At 41.3% G+C, this 16,404-nt stretch overlaps 1 protein-coding gene across 1 annotated transcript in view; it reads left to right on the top strand.

Moving 5' to 3' along the window:
- The first annotated feature begins 1,065 nt into the window (after positions 1–1,065).
- The window catches only part of PLPPR5 (phospholipid phosphatase related 5), a 110,473-nt gene continuing 95,134 nt past the window's right edge, over positions 1,066–16,404 (top strand). The window contains exon 1 of the mRNA XM_057748287.1: positions 1,066–1,393. Coding sequence (XP_057604270.1) covers positions 1,157–1,393 — 237 coding nt within the window. The 5' untranslated portion in view covers positions 1,066–1,156. The remainder of the gene's footprint in view (positions 1,394–16,404) is intronic.

Here is a 16,404-nt window from a genome sequence, read left to right as displayed (position 1 = left end):
GGCTCCTTACATACATGCAGTTGCACAGCTACTTACACACCCACACACACACGCGTGCATGACCAATGTATGGGTGTGTTTTGTATGCCTGTGCTGTGAGCCCTCTTTGTCTCCCTCTCCCTTCACCTGACCCCTGGGGAATCCCGGCAGTACCCGGGAACTCCGGGAATAGCGAGGTGAGGCAAATGGCCCTTTTCCCTTCCCTAAGTGGCTGCCGCCGCTGGCTCCTAGGAATCTGCAATGCCTCGTCTCAAAAGCACCTAATAAAGGGAAATGGAGAAGATGAGCCAGAGGACAATACGTGAATGAGGAAGGGGCCGTGGTACAGGAGATGATGCTTCGGGAGCTCTCGAGCTATGATTTCTGTTTTTACATACACAGCCCTAGGAAGCTGGAGGAGGGGGCAAAGAATTCCGCATCTAAAACCCTCTGAGACGAGGTGTCTCGTTGCGCCTAGAAATCAGCGCTGGGCGTGAGTCCTGCGCGGGGTTAAGGAATCCAAGGCAGCACGGGCTGAGAGTCGCCGCGCGGCATGGGCACTTCGCGCTTTGGGGGGTTGCGCTCCGAAGACGCGTCCGCGCACCATTTTCCCAGGCGTTGTGCGGGTCTCCTAAACCACCCAGCTGCTGCCTCAGAAGGGAGTTTCTAGAAGCTCCTTCTCTACTGCCTCCCCTCCCCCCCTTTCTGGTTTTTACCCCTGCGAGGAGCTTCTCCAGCTCCACTGCGTCCGCCCTCCGAGGGGTACAGGTGCCGCCGTCCCAGCCGCCGCCGCCGCCCGGTCCGCCCCTACTCCGGGCGGGCCTGGGGGCTCGGCCCGGCGCGGCCGCATCGCGAACGGTCTCCGGCCTGCCCGCCGCCCGCCGCCCGGGACTCCCCGCCCTCCCGCGCGACCCCGCGCCCCGGCGGGCGGCGCTTGCGGCGGGCAGGGGGTGGGGAGGGGAGCGGGGGTTCGTCCAGGGGTAACCGCCTCCTCCGCAGCCCGCCGGCGCCTCGAAACCCGGACCAGCCTCCGCCTCTTCCTGCAGCGGCTCCATCCCGCCTCGCGCGCCTCGTCCTCCCGCCGCCCCCGCCGCTGCGCCCCCGGTGGCTGCCTCGGCGGACCCGGGAGGGGGCCCGTCCGCCGCCCGCTCGGCTCGGCCCGGCCCGGGAGGCGTGCATGCCCCTGCTGCCCGCGGCGCTCACCAGCAGCATGCTCTATTTCCAGATGGTGATCATGGCAGGGACGGTGATGCTGGCGTACTACTTCGAGTACACGGACACGTTCACGGTGAACGTGCAGGGCTTCTTCTGCCACGACAGCGCCTACCGCAAGCCCTACCCGGGCCCGGAGGACAGCAGCGCCGTGCCCCCCGTGCTCCTCTACTCGCTGGCCGCCGGGGTCCCTGTGCTCGTGGTAAGCCCGGGGGTGCCTGCTTTCGCCCCGACTCCCCTTTTCCTCCCCTCGCCTTCGAGGTTGAGGCCCCGCCGAGGTCGGGGCGCGGCAGCCTTTGCCTTCTAAGTTCTTGCAAGTTGGCGGCAGCCCCTTCCTCAGAGGACATTCTTCTAGGGCGCGTCGGGGTGGGTGCGAAGGAAGCCCCCAGCTCTCCCCACCTGTCACCCCCGCACCCCCCACCTCCTCCCCCGCGGTGGCTGCACCGTAGGGTGACACCGAGGGGGATGGGAGGGAAGGGGGCTGCAGGAGGTAATGGGTGGGAGTCGGGGCTGGGAAGGAGGTGAGTTATCGGGTTGAATCTTGACTTCATCTGCTCTGTGGCCTTGCTCCGCTGGCCGCCACCTCTCACATTGCGTCGGATAGACAAGCAGCAGCGGGGCCGGCGGGCGGGAGAGGGATATCAATTGCTGGGGTGTGGAAGGGACTCCTGCTTCCAGAGTCGGGGCACATATTCCCTTTTTACCGCCTCCTTCTCTTTCGAAAGGAAGTGCCAATGAGACTAAGCTGCCCAGGGAACAAATATCTAAAAAAGCATATGAGAACTCCTAAATGAAGAGGCTCCAGCGGCAGTGTTTGCTGAAAAGCAGGAGCTGTGCCTAAATTACAAGATTTATTTATAGGCTGTTCCATTCCCTGGGCGGCTTAAGTCCTTTTCTCACAGAGCCTTTCTGAGAATGCCTTTTGGATTTATGAACTGTGTGTGTGTGTGTGTGTGTGTGTGTGTGTGTCTATGCGGACACATGCACACATATATATACACAGTTACACATGTGTAATTATTAGGATGATAATCGTGTAATAATTTACCTATGTGAATGTGGTGCAAAGTTATCGGTAGGAGAATTGGTGGTGTTTTTTCAGAAAACATTATTATGGTTCCTTTAATATTGTCAAAATATTAGAGGTTCCCTTCCTGTGGTACCGCTCCTCTCTCACGCGCGCTTGCTCTCTCTTTTTTTTTTTTTCTCTCTCTCTCAACAGATAACTAATAGGAAATTAAAAACGAAGAGGGAAGGGAAAGGGACTTTTTTTCCCAGTGGTTGAATGTGTAAATTGCAGTAATGAATGTTAAGAACGTCTGTTTTATCTCTTAGGTTTAGCTATTCATGTTTTCTTTGATTTTAGGGGAAATGAGTTTATAATTTACAGAATAATGAAAAGTTTTCTAACACACATAATGGAATTCCACAAAGCAAGGAACTTCTTGATAACTTCAAAGTAACTTTATCACAGGGACTGTGATAGTTGACTTCAAATCTGGCTCCAGCATACTGGTTTGAAAAGTGTTAGACCTTGCACCAGAAAATGTTTTGTTTTGTTTTTTTCAATTGTAATTTGCTAAAATATGTGAGAAACCCCAAATACAGATTCACGTTTGTACTCTCTCTCCTCTATTTGAAAAACTATAAGAGAAAAAAGTAAATTGGTCATTCTCGAGCCCTTTTGCTTTCTGCAGATGGGTTTCCAGACACATGTTTTCCAGGAGACTGAATAGCTCAGGGATTTTTCAAGGATTTTTTTTTCTTTTAAGAAAAGAGCCTGTCACTCTCAGGATACTGATTTGGGTACAGCCGTAATCAGTAATGTCTGTAACTCATTCCTTGCTAATTACCATTGTGTCTTATTTAAATGAGATAGCACTTTCCAGGTCCTAACCATCCATCCACGGTGGCAGGTGCCACTTAAGAGACATTAACATATTTGCCCAAAGAAATTGATTATTCTCCACTTAGGAGAACCGCGGAGAGGAAAGGGAATTAATTAGTCATTATTGAGTGCCTACTTTGTCCTGGGCACTGAATAGTCATGGCTGCATATATTTCCCGGAGCAGCCCTTCCAGGAGACAGCCTTTCCGATTAACATTTGAGGACTCTGAGGGTCAGATAATGAACTAGAAGCACCTGAAAACAAAAATGGTGGGTGTGGTGTTTGATGCCCGTGAGACTGATGCCAGATGTCATACTGCTTGTCCTACTTCCAAAAAACGTGTTCTCTGAAAGAAGATGAGAACGGCTGCTGGGGCGGGGATCTAGAATGTACTTGAGAGATTTTAAAAGGGAGGATCCAACTTGATTTCCGTGTTTTTAACCACTGCACCACCAGGGAAGGCCCGATTTCCATTTTTTGATTTTCAGTTCATTAGTTACAAGAGAGAGAACTTGGGACTCAGTCTGAAGAGAAGGAAACGTTGGATTTTCCGGCTAGCTGTGCTGCTGGCCTTTGTTTCCCCTTCTGCTCTTCCCAGTAGTATACTCTCACGGTGTGAAAGGTTGGAAACAGTAACGGCAGCCCTGCCTTTCCATTCCTCTCAAGAACACTGGCTTAGCACAGTCACTTTGCACAAAAACAATATTGTTAATATTAATATTAGTAGTGCCCATCATTTGTTGGGTTATATACCCTGTATCGATGTAGTGTTTGCATTATCTATGAAAGCAGTTATTATTCCTGTCACCTATCCTTTGGGAAAACCCTGAGGTCTAGAAAGATTAAGTAACTTGCCCAAGGACCAAGGCAAAAAACACTACACCCAGAATTTTAACCCTACTCTGTCAAGCTCCTAAGCCTGTGCTTTTTCTATTATAGTATGCAAATTCAGCTTACTCATAAATCATTCTTCTAAATAAATGACTCAAATGGTCTCTTTCTCCATCTTTTACATTTTTTGGACTGTAGTGATACAGATTCTTCATAATATATGTTTTTAATTTTTAAAACTGATTTCTAATCCTGAAAATTAATTTTGAAAAGTAGCCCTCCTCACTACCACAATCTGTGGTTTTGTTTCAAATTTGCCAGACATATTTATCTAAAAATTAAAAGCAAAATATTATTTAAATTTTATCACTTTTATATATTGTTGAATTGGGGCACATGTTTGGAGTCTGACAAGTTTGGATTCAGATTCAAAGTGTAGCCTGCTGTTATGTTAAGAGTTGGGGATTCTACTTGCTGTGTAACCTTGAACAACTAATTTAAAGCTCCTTAATCCTTAATTTCCTAAGTCACGGGATTTTGAATATTAAATGAGATATAGAAATATCATCCTTAGCCCATAGTTGATACTCCATAAGAGATCACTGTATCATTAACATTGTTAATAAAATAGTAATTCAGTAAATGCTTATTGAATTCCTGTGTTACAAGTACCATATCAGCCAGAGTAGTGGTTATAAACGTAATTTCAGAAGTAAACCATGGTCACTGATCCTAAAGAGTTTACAAGCTAATTTGGGAAGTTAAATAATCATGCCAAAAGTCATAATGTGAATCACCATAATAAAAGTGTTATGTGAACATTTTATACATGTATATACACACACCACACACACACATATATATACATACACACATATATATACCGCAAAGACCTCTGGTGATTCGAAGAGGACAAGATCATTTTTATTTGGAGAGAAGAAAGGCTTCATGAAGAAAATGGTGGCTTTTGAGATGTGACTTGAAGGAGAGGCTGAAATGGAGTTTGAGTCAGGACATCACAGAAGCAGCTGTGTGAACACGAGCAACTGCTTGGTAGCAGAAAAGGCAGTGTGTACTCTTGAAACAGCGATTGGTCTGTCTTGTTTCTAAGAGTGGTGTGCAGGGAATGCAGGGGTATATGGCTGAAGAGGAAGACTAGGGTCTCATTGCTGAGTCCTGGAATGTCGGGCTGAGTTTTTCTGCCATTTGTTGGGAATTGACTAGGGACTTATCTGATGGGTGCTATGTTACGACATTTTGGGGACAGTAACGTGGGGCTTTTCTATTATTAAAATATCTGTGTAAGATAACGTTACCCTCTTTGTCCCCAAGTCTGTTTTGTGTTGTGAAATATTATTATTTTAATTGTGTTTTCAGAGAACACCTGTAATTTGGGCTCATTTACAAAGATGACATGGTTTATAAACTCTTTGAAAACACGTACTGTTTAGTTTGATCTGTATAGCATTTACCAGAGCACCACCTACAGAATTCACAGGTATAAATTTAGTTATCTTTGTTTTTCATTGATTAAAAGACCTGGCAATGACAGTCGTTTCTGCCCCCCAAATTCGGACACTGGCCACTAGCCCCTATTGTTCGTTAGATCTCTGAGCAACACAGATGGTTTGAAGGAGACAAAGCTAGACCATCCCTCTTCACAGAGAATGAAGACAGAGCAAAAGATCGCTGAGTGGGGCAGGTTTGAGGGCTAGGGAACATTTCGGATTGTTTACACCTGCATCCTCAAGAAGCTCCCTCTGGGTTCTGAGACTCTGAAACATGGAGCTACTGCCGCTATACCAAGGATGTTGCATCACTAAATGTGGTGGAATTAGTTGGTAATGGAAAGACATCTCATATCCAGAGCTCCATCTTGTCAAATCAAAGCCTCAAGCTTTCCCACAGACCTGTCCTTCCTTGAACCTTGCCTTGGGTACCCTCTCCTATCTCCACCCATCTCCACTCCTGGAACTCCTGTGGTGTGGTGCAGGAGAAAAAGCCCAGCTATTGGTGTTAGACAATCTGGATTCTTATCCTGCTTTCTCTCACTATCCGTGTGAGTTTGGGGAAATTTTCTTATTCATAAACTGGAGATTAAGAAATCTACCTTCTGAGAGGCAATACCTGTAGTGGTTGAGATCACAATTCTGGGATCAGATTGCAAGCCCAGATTTGCTACTTTCCAGCTGCGTGAACTTGAGCCAGTCTCTCTATGCTTCAGTTTCTTCTACTGTAAAACTGAAATCCTATGAGTATGAAATGGGTTAACATATGTAAGTATCAGAGTAGTGCCCAGCTCTATACGTGGTAGCTCCTGTTAGTCCTCCCAAGGTTGGGATAATTAGTCAAGATAATCTATTTAAGGCACCTAGCAAAATACCTTAGTTAGTAAGTTCCAGGGCCGATAAAATATTCGAGGTGGACAGAAGCTGCCCGGTTCAATCCATTACCCACAAAAACTGGGGAGTCTGAATAGCAAGGACAGTAAAACTCAGTCAGAACTCTGTTCTTCCAATCAAGTCAGTGATTTCTACCTTTGACTACTCCTCCATGTCTTCACTGAGGCTAACACTAGCTAGTAATTCCTATGTACCAGATACTGCGTAACATACATTTAATGTTACTTCATTTAATGCTCACCATGATAGTACTTTTTCTAAATGTAAGCACTATCATTAAGCCCACTTTATAAATGAGAAATAGGATGTTTAGTGAGATTAGATGTCAGACTTGTATGAAGTTTTCTTCAATCCATTAATAAAATTAATCTTCACAATAAACTTATGAAGGAGACTCGAATGTAAAAAAGTGAGATGACCAGTCCCGAGTCCCACAGTGACAGTGCTAGAATTGTCAAAGTCTGTGCGTTTCGTTCTTTTGTTGTGTACCTTTATCCTTACACATTAAACAAATTGTTAAAAATATTTAGTCATAGGGCTTCAATACTGGAAGGGTCAAATTTTTCTCAAACCTTTTATCTTCAATTTCATTTTTTTCTGGTTTGATGGGAAACTTTGTATTCCAGTGTAGATAATGGTTTCAGTGTGTAGTGTAAGAAATTGTTTTGTTTCCTTTTAAGCTTGAAATGTGGAGAGGTGGGTGGCAGCAGGAGGGATTCAGAGCTATTTCTGTCCTGATCTGCAGCCACGCTTCTTATCTCTGTGGCACACGTTGGTACAGTGCTTCGGGCACCTGCTTTTCTGTGGAACCACCCTCTGGTTCTAGATGTGCGAACTGCGGTGCACGGAGAGCTGAGGGGGCCTCTATTTCTATGATATGTTTCCTAAAAGGGGACCCAGCACTAGATTTGGGGGGGGGGGCAGTGAACACACTGAAATTGTGTTATAAATGCTGTATGTATGTGTGTGTATGTATACATTTTTCTAGTAAGAGCCTCCATGGCTTTGTCGGATTGTCGTAAATGCCCAAGATTCCTAAAAGTTAAGAACTACTCTTTGAGGATTCATGGATTTATGTAAACTCCTCCTTATGTCTCTTAGGCCCTTGCTTTACTTAGATACTCTCATTCATATTCATTCATTCATCTTCAAGCTCCCTCTTTCCCGGCTTCTCCCTCTCTACATTCCTTTGATAGTCTCTCCCTTTTTTTTTTTTTGTCATTTATCCCCTCCCCTTTGCATACTGATTAGGAGATTGTGATGGGGGTGGGGGGTACTCACTTTTCCTCTCCCTCTCCTTCTCCCTGTCTCTCCCCCTCCCTGTCTTCCTTTCCCTCTCCTCTTCTCCCCTTCCTCTCCATCCCCTGTCACTCATTATCCCTGTTGCTTCTTTGCACCAGTTGCGTTATCTGAAAAATGTTGACGTATTTAAGCCTGCCTTCCCTACTTTTCAGAACTGTTTTGAGAATCAAGTGGATGTAAATACACTTTGGAGGCATTAATTAAGTCACTTCATGCATGTGAGGAAAACATAATGTGAGCAGATTATATGGGTTATGTAGCTGCTTGGGCATTGGAGATGGTTAGACTGCTTATAGCATGGCTTTGCCTAATACACTTACTTCGTGGAGTAGAAACATGAATAAGGTTTCTTATTTTCTTGAAGAAAGAATAGCAAAAATAAAATAAAAAGCCAACGATATGAAATTGCCTGACTAAATATTACGGACTGTTACTCTAATACCCAATGCTGTTTTTCAAAATATTTCAATAAGCTTTTATTGTCAAGATTATTGTGAAGAATCATCCCATTTATTTGTGTAATTTGAAAGAAATAATGCTTCCAGGGAGCAATGTTGATACCATCTGTTAAGTGTGCATTGCATCATATTAATTTTTAAATTTGTACTGTGCCCAAAAGTCTTTATTTGTAAAAGTTTGGAATGATGATAATACACCTACTATGTGCTGGACACAGTGCTGTTACTTGACGTGTATGAGGTGGGAGGTGTATTCACTGCCCTTCAAGAGTTCAGACACCCTGCATGGAATTGTATCTCCAAGCCTCAGCTTTCCTGTCTGTAAGTTTGAGCTAATGATAATACACCTTTTAAGAATTAAATATAAACATGATTAAGTACTCAGTGATAGGTGCTCTTTTAACATAAGTGCCAATAACATTTATTGGTAGTACACAGCAAAAGGATATCAGGTGTCCTTAACCATTTCTGTTGAATGGATGTGGTAAACCATTTACTCTTCACATTAACTATTTCAGGTGCTATGTGTGTTGACACATCTAGGGAGCTTAAGCAATTCCTGCACTGGGTAAATGCCACATCTAGGATCTGAATCTATCACTTCAAATCCGATGCTCTCTTGGCTACCTGCCGTTGCCCAGTAATTTGATTCATAGCATAAATGGTGGCATTCCTAGAAGGCAGGGGAGAGTTAAAGCATATTAATTACATATCATTGTGCTCTTTACAGCGTCCTTGTGCTTTTAAATGTATAGGCTCAGTTACAACCAGACATGAAAAGGGGAATTAAAAATCCATATTTAATATGTATATGTATAACAGAGTCACTTTGCTGTATATCTGAAACTAACACAACATTGTGAATTAAATATACTCCAATAAAAATTTAAAAAAATAAAATAAAATCTGTGTTCAAAGACAAAACTTCATTGGTTCCTAAGACCAGTGGAATAGCCAGTAGAACTTGCTTCTCCCAGTTCTGCATTCCCATCCATACACGTCGGGGAGGCAAGTTCTGATGTCAGAGACCTTAACCTATAGTTAGGAAGATCTTTTAAACAGACTCTGGAAAATCATAATGATATCATTTTGATGGGAGATAGTGTAAAAATATGTGAAATAGCATTCTATATTCAGTATTATTTAAACTATTTCTGAGAATGCCACTTTTCACTCAGCAGGCTGGTTACTTTTTTTAGTCTTATAATAACAGATGTAGCTTGAGACTCACTGTCAGTTAAATCACCATTTTTTTTAATAAAAACAGAATCCCAGGGATTTTTTTCTCAAGATCAGGTGCATTTAAAACTTTAAAGACAGTCTTTTGGTGGATGTTTCTCACAGAGAGACTATATGTGAGTGGAAGTGTGTTTGTGTGTGTTCTTTGTGTTTTGGGTGTTTACTAATTTTTTAATCTTTGGTGTGAACTCATTTTTATCTCCCTTACTTCTAACCTTTGTAGTGCTCCCCCACACTTTCCCTCAGGGAAAAAAAATATTTCTGAAACATTCTGCTGTATCCTTTCAGACCTAGCACCAACTCCTCTGAGTAGATCTTTTTCCCCAGATGAGACAGCTGCATTCTCCTCTATGATTCCTTTGTGTCTGTAGCACATTATGGCATTAAAATAATCTTATATTGTGCTTTTTGTTGTATTTGTTTTTATTCATGTTTCCATCACTAGACTTGAGCATCTCAAAATCAGGGTTTTTGTAATCTGGCTCATCACACCCAACTTTGGTTATTTTTAGTAGATATATTATCCAGGGACTAATTGAAGTTTGTGATGATGAGGTTATAATGAGCAAATTCCACTGAGTACCCAGTGACTTAATAACCATTCATTAAAAATAGGCAAAATAATCCATACACCCTATTCTGTAAGTTTAATGAACTGGCAGCTTTCTGTCCTTTGAGGTGTTTTAAGTGTATAAACCCTGTATAAAAGGTTCAGCATAGCCAAGGTGTGACTCTGTGTCCTCAGGTTGACATGCTTCAAGCAGAAATCCTCCTAACCGTTGAGAACAAGTCATTGGGGTATAGGTTACAGCCCTCACTGGAGTCTTATACCCTGATCATTCAAGTCTCCAAACTATTTTAGTCAATCCACATAGCCTGAATTTCACCAATTAAGAGTCATTTTTAGCACTTATCATGCTAACTAAAAGTCACTACTTTCATCAATAAAAAATCACTTTTATATCTGCAGTGCTAATTTAGTTGTTAATTAGCATATGATCGCAAAAAAGACTCACAGCAGCCTCTTTGGAGTGTGACCTTCCTGATAAAATGCTTGTGACTGTCAGGACTTCCTCCCTCCCTTCCTCATTCCTTCTTTCCCTGAGCAAATATTTGTTGAGTACCTTCCATGTGTAGCATACCTTGAAAATAAGGCGTACAGAATTTACTTGACTTGCTCCAAATCCGAAAACAAGAATTAGAGCCAATCTCCCCCTTCTCTAAATCTTTCAAAGCAGTATCAGGAAATAAAAGACTCATGAAGTCATGGGTGGTTAAATACAGATGTAGTCCTGACATATCTACACATTACCAAAATAACTTACGCTTTTCTTCTCTAAGGATTTGTGTTGACATCACCAGCACCTCTATGTTGAGGAAATAGTGTATTGTGTTTCTAGCATAATGATCCCTTTTTTTAAAGGGTGCTCTCAGTGGTGCCAGCAGAAATTGTACTTTTCTGTCGAGATTTTTTATCGAGATTTCAGATTTAGCTTTTTCTCACACTGGGATGCACAGAAGCACTCTTGACACTGAGAAGCATCCTGTATTTCCAGAGATCTCATCAAAGCAGAATGCCATGTTCTCCCAAACAGCAAAACTGAACAGTCTTGGATAAAGGCAGTGCACCTGGGGCCTCATCTTGTAATTTAAAATGAGCTCCTGACATCTCCAGTCAAAAAACAAAACACTATCTTTGGGTTGGTGGCAATGACCTCTTCCTTCACACGTGCCTGTCCAGTGTGGGTTTGCTCAGTGACTAAAATGAATGAAGAGACTTAGTCAAAACTACGTGACAACCCTTTTGGTCTTTCACAAAGAGACCTTTGTTTCTTCTTCTCGCTGGCTCCATCACATGGTTCCTTGGGGTCCCCTTTTCCTTTTTCCTGGGCCTCAGTCTAGAATACAGATAGAGGAATCCAGTAGACACTTTATTCAAGCCACACTGTCAGGCTTTTTCTGCCACTCCATTTTTGGAAAAGATTTGTGAATCCATTGTGAGAGAGATTATGCTTCTTTGTAGCTGGGACTTTTTCATCATGAAAGAGCCCTCAGAGATCATTTAGTTTCATCTTTTAATTTCCAAATGAATGGCCAGAGAGATTAAATGACTTGCCCAAGGCCACGCAGCTAATGAGAAATTACACCAATAGCTTACATATATGGGCACTGGATATACATCAGTCTTTGTTGTAAATATCATACACATGTGAACTAATTTAATTCTCACAACATTAGAGATAAGCAATATTGTTATCACAGTTGACAGATGAGGACACTGAGGCACAGAAAGATGAAGCAACTAGCCCACGGCCCCACAGCAAGGAAGTGACATACCTGGGCAGAGCGGCTCCGTATGAGCTTTTTTTTTTTAATTTATTTTTATTTATTTAATTAATTTATGTATTTATTGGCTGTGTTGGGTCTTCGTTGCTGCACACACGCTTTCTGTAGTTGCAGTGAGTGGGGGCTACTCTTCATTGTGTGCGGGCTTTTCATTGCAGTGACTTCTCTTGTGTGAAGCATGGGTTCTAGGCATGTGGGCTTCTGTAGTTGCAGCACACAGGCTCATGGGCTCTAGAGTGCAGGCTCAGTAGTTTTGGCACACGGGCTTAGTTGCTCCGCGGCATGTGGGATCTTTCTGGAGCAGGGATCGAACCCATGTCCCCTGCATTGGCAGCAAATCCTTAACCACTGCACCACCTAGGAAGTCCGATATGAGCTTTTAATAACACAGAGATGGTTCTCCTCTCCACTACCAAATTTTTTATCATCTCCAGTAGAGGTTAAGACCACCTGCAACAAATTGTTCTGAAAAGTGGTATTAGTTGGGAGATGAAGATGAAGAGTATGTGATTATTATGATAGCTTTTTTTCTGATGACTTTATAGTGTTGATTGAAAACATCTTCCTGAATATTGTATTTACAATTAACACTTAATCTGTGACAGTGAAGACATAATAGCAGATAAGGAAAAAAGAACATTTAATTCGCAAATCGCTTGGATCTGTGATGCCTTCTTTTACGTTGCCAACATCACATCTTTTCAGACAAGAAGTAAAACTATATTTGAAACTCGCTACCAGTGGATATAACAAAAACCTAACCATTTTTAATACACAGACTTTAAGTTCTTTTTTTTTTTTAATTTAAAACAAAGGGAATTTAATTAGGGAGTTGATTACACAGATGATGGGAAAGTTGAGAAGCTAAACAGGAAATGGTGAGGCCACCCAGAGTTTACATAATAGCAGAAAGCCACTGCTACAACTGCCAGGACTGGAGAGACAAAGGAAGGAGATGGGGTTATCAGAGTCTGGGACAGAAGTTGGAATCTAAAATGATTTATTTCACGGGAGCTAAAACCATAGAGGAGAGTTCAGCTCTTGCTGGAGATGTTGCCTAAGGAGGGAGGAAGGAAGTGATGAAGAAATACCAGTTTTGCCTTCCTCTGCATTTCGATTTCCCATCCATACCTCCCAGAATTTCAGTTCCTATAATGTGATTTTAGCATAACACAATATAATTATCACACTGTATATAATTGATACATAGCATATCTATTGCATTCAAGATATAGTTACTACGTCTGGCATAATAGTTCAGCATAAGTTTGGCAACTAGTTAGAGGCATGGGAGAACTAGTGATATAAATATGTTTCAGGGAAAAGGATAAATGTTTATATATTTATATATTTTGAAGTCTTCTCTTTTTTTGAAGGGAACTTGGAGATATTCTCAGAACTTGGTCCAGTCCTGTGGTGCCATTTCCTGGGAAACAGCAGTAACCTGAGAAAATGCAGTTCTCTGCTTTCTGTAATCCTCTCTGCTGTTTGTTTCCATCTATTAAATAATGTGTATTTAATTTGGACAACTTCAGTCATACCTCTTTCATAACTCTTTCCTTGATGTGTTTAGTCAATAGTAATCTATCTTTCCTATAAACTCCTTTTTAAATAATATAAATCTTTCCCCATATCTTATATACTTTCCATAAAACAGGAGTAGTTGCTGGTCGGGATGGGGCACTGGAGAGAACGCAAGACAAAAGAAAAGGATCAGTAGCAGTAACATGCTATGTTTATGGAAATAGTGAATGCAGAGAATTGGTAATAAATTTTATATTCACAAGTTTCATGATGATCTGAAATTAAAATAAATAAATAAAAGGAGCAGTGATTCCCTGGACTCATAGGCAGGTGACCTGAGCTGTCCTTCTTGCTCTGCTGGTTTCTACCTTTGAGACCTTTCTACCTTGAGAAAGTCAAGTAGCTTTCTGGCTGCTGTATCATTAGATAACTGGTTTGAAAGGGTTTGAACTTCACCCAGGGCAGAAAACTGACTCATGCAGCCCTTTCTGGGCATGAAACAAGTCTGACTATTAGGACACTCTGTCTTACAATGAAAGTCTGTCTCCCTGTCTTCTGCTCAGTGGTCTCTCTCACCTTTTGAAGCCATCTGGAACGACCTAGATGGTTTCTTAATGTATGAAGTTATCTTTCAGCTCTCCGACTCTTCCTTTCTTAAGACTTACAGTCTTCATCTTGACATAGCATGGATTTGAGACCATTTTACCATTTGGGCCACTCACATCTGACTTTACTTCATATGTCCTATGTTTTTAAGGTGTGACACCAGCACCGAATGATGTATTTCAGGTGTACTTTCACCCCTGGCAAATACAGCAGGACTTTTGCATGCTGTTTTTTCTTAATACGTTAGCATTAGGATCCATATAAAGTCACCTTATGGTCAGTTATCTCATATGTAAAGGGAGTAGGTTAAACTTTTTGTCAAGCAGGCAAAAATGCTGTATGATGATGTACACTGTTCTTCTCCCATGACCACAGCAGATGTTGCTAAGAGACGGTGGCATTTTCTCACCAACTGAGACTGATCTGGGCTTTTAGTCCTTAAGACAGGACTCCAGGCAACCTCTTCTAACTGGATTTGCCCTCTTGGCGTCAAGTGACTATTAAAATGCTTCCAATTGTACGTAGCGTATACAATGTAGTATACTACATGGCTACACATCATAGATAATTACATTCAAATTCTGTGGCCGTCAGAAGATTATAAATTCTTACAGAACAGCAAATATGTCTTGTGTATCTTTGACTCTTGCTCACCATGTAATGCCTAATATAGTGCCTTTCAAATAAGTAATTATTTGTGTATTTTAAGAGAATTAGAGGAGCATAAATTAAAATTATTTATAATTTTACTCACTCATAGATACTTAAATCATAAAGTCCAAGTTATTTTTCCAAAACCCATCTTTAATATTTTACTTTATTTGCCAGTGATCCCTGATTTCAGATATTTTCCCTGTGTACTCAGTTTTTTTATTTACTTAAAGTTATATAGAATGTAGTTCAAAATAAGTCTTATTCACTTCATACGAAGAATATTCAAACACCTATCATTTTGTTTTAAAAATCTTTAACATCATCATGTTTTGCTTCTGTAACCACTATTTCATTTCCCCGTGTCTTTAATTGTCCATCACACATACTTTTGTAACTTAAATTGTCACTACTGAAGCGTTTATGTAGCACGTGCTCTTTCTCCATCGTGTGGCATTTTCTCTATTTCAATACTTTTTTAAAATTTTCCTCAAAACAAATTGGTTGATTTAAAGAGTACATTATCTTTCATTCTATTTGTAAATTAAACCACCAATACATTTTACATGTGAGGTTTGCATGTATGATAAATTTGAAAACTTTTTTGGTGTTCTGAAGTAGAATTCAGATGGCTGGCAGGGTTTCTAAATGAGATGAGTCATGATTTTATTGTCACTCAGGGTCTCTGAATCATACTCTACATTTTCATTAGTAATCATAGATTAAGACTGGAAACATTTGACTCAGTACATGGAACTATTTTTGAGAAGAGTTTCTTTCCTCGGAGAGTGATAAAAATTAGTGGTGCTTTAGAGAATGACATTAATGAGTAAGGAAAGATTCAGTGCTGGTGGGGCAGGAGAATCACTTAGCAACTTCAATTAACTTCAGGAAGAACCAGGAAAATGAAATTAGGATTTTATTGTTTATGGATACTTTCCATTGAAATTCGGGATTTCCCAATTAGAGTAAAATAGCAAACAAGTGCAAATTAGTTCCTCTCCAAATCAAATGGGTGCAAATAAATAGCCTCCCAGCAATCACATTAAAGCACAATGATCTGGTATTCAGTAATTCATTCCTTCATTTATTCTTTAGAAAACCTTTACCAATTCTCCCTGCACAAGGCTTTGTGTGTGTTAAGGGTTCTACATATTCAAAGATGGAGGAAGAGATTCCTGTCCTCAAGGAACTCAAAGTCCCATGTATGTGGAAAGTTAAAATATACTAATCCTGATAACTGACAGTGGGCTGGGGTGAGGGAAAAAGAAGAAGGAATGAAAGAGATTTCTGAGAGGAGGGGATAGCTAGTCAGGGAAATGAGGCAAGAGTGTTCCAAGCAAAGAACAAGCACAATGTCATTTAGGCTGGAGAAACCTTGTTTGGAGAAATTCCAAGAATGTCTGGAATGGAAAGATGTCTAGCACAGAGGCAATTAGGTTCAGAACATAAGGTTGTTTAGTAAAAAGTACATTACAATAATACTCGGAGTTTGAAGTCAAAATTCTGTTACCATCTTGAAGAGGTAAACCTGTGATACACAGTCTAACCACTTAGGCTCACCTGATCTGTCTGCAGAATGGGGCATCTAAATCTACCTGTCTTACAAAGTAAGTTTATTTCTGTGACTGATTTTAATTTGGTAAACTAAAAGAGAAACATTAGAATACTTTTTAGAGTTTTAGGGCATTATTCATCACATGGGTCTTGGCCGCCAAGTGTGTTCCAGAGTACTTATATTTTCCTATTTTTAAATAAAAATACCATTGTGAAATAAACTGATAATTAGATAGCTGCTGAGACGTTAACACCTCTGACACATGTATTACATGATTTTAAATCATCATTTGCGACATGGACAATGCTAAAAGATCCATATTTGTACAGTTATAAAAGCTTATGTTAGTATGCGGAATTAAAATTTAAATTAGGATATTTTTGTTAACTGTTGTGGTGTTTTGCTTC

The sequence above is a fragment of the Hippopotamus amphibius genome, chromosome 1 (genome assembly GCF_030028045.1).
Source record: "Hippopotamus amphibius kiboko isolate mHipAmp2 chromosome 1, mHipAmp2.hap2, whole genome shotgun sequence".
Lineage (NCBI taxonomy): Eukaryota > Metazoa > Chordata > Mammalia > Artiodactyla > Hippopotamidae > Hippopotamus > Hippopotamus amphibius.
The sequence above is the reverse complement of the archived record's forward strand: the minus strand, read 5'-3'. Positions and strand labels throughout refer to the sequence as shown.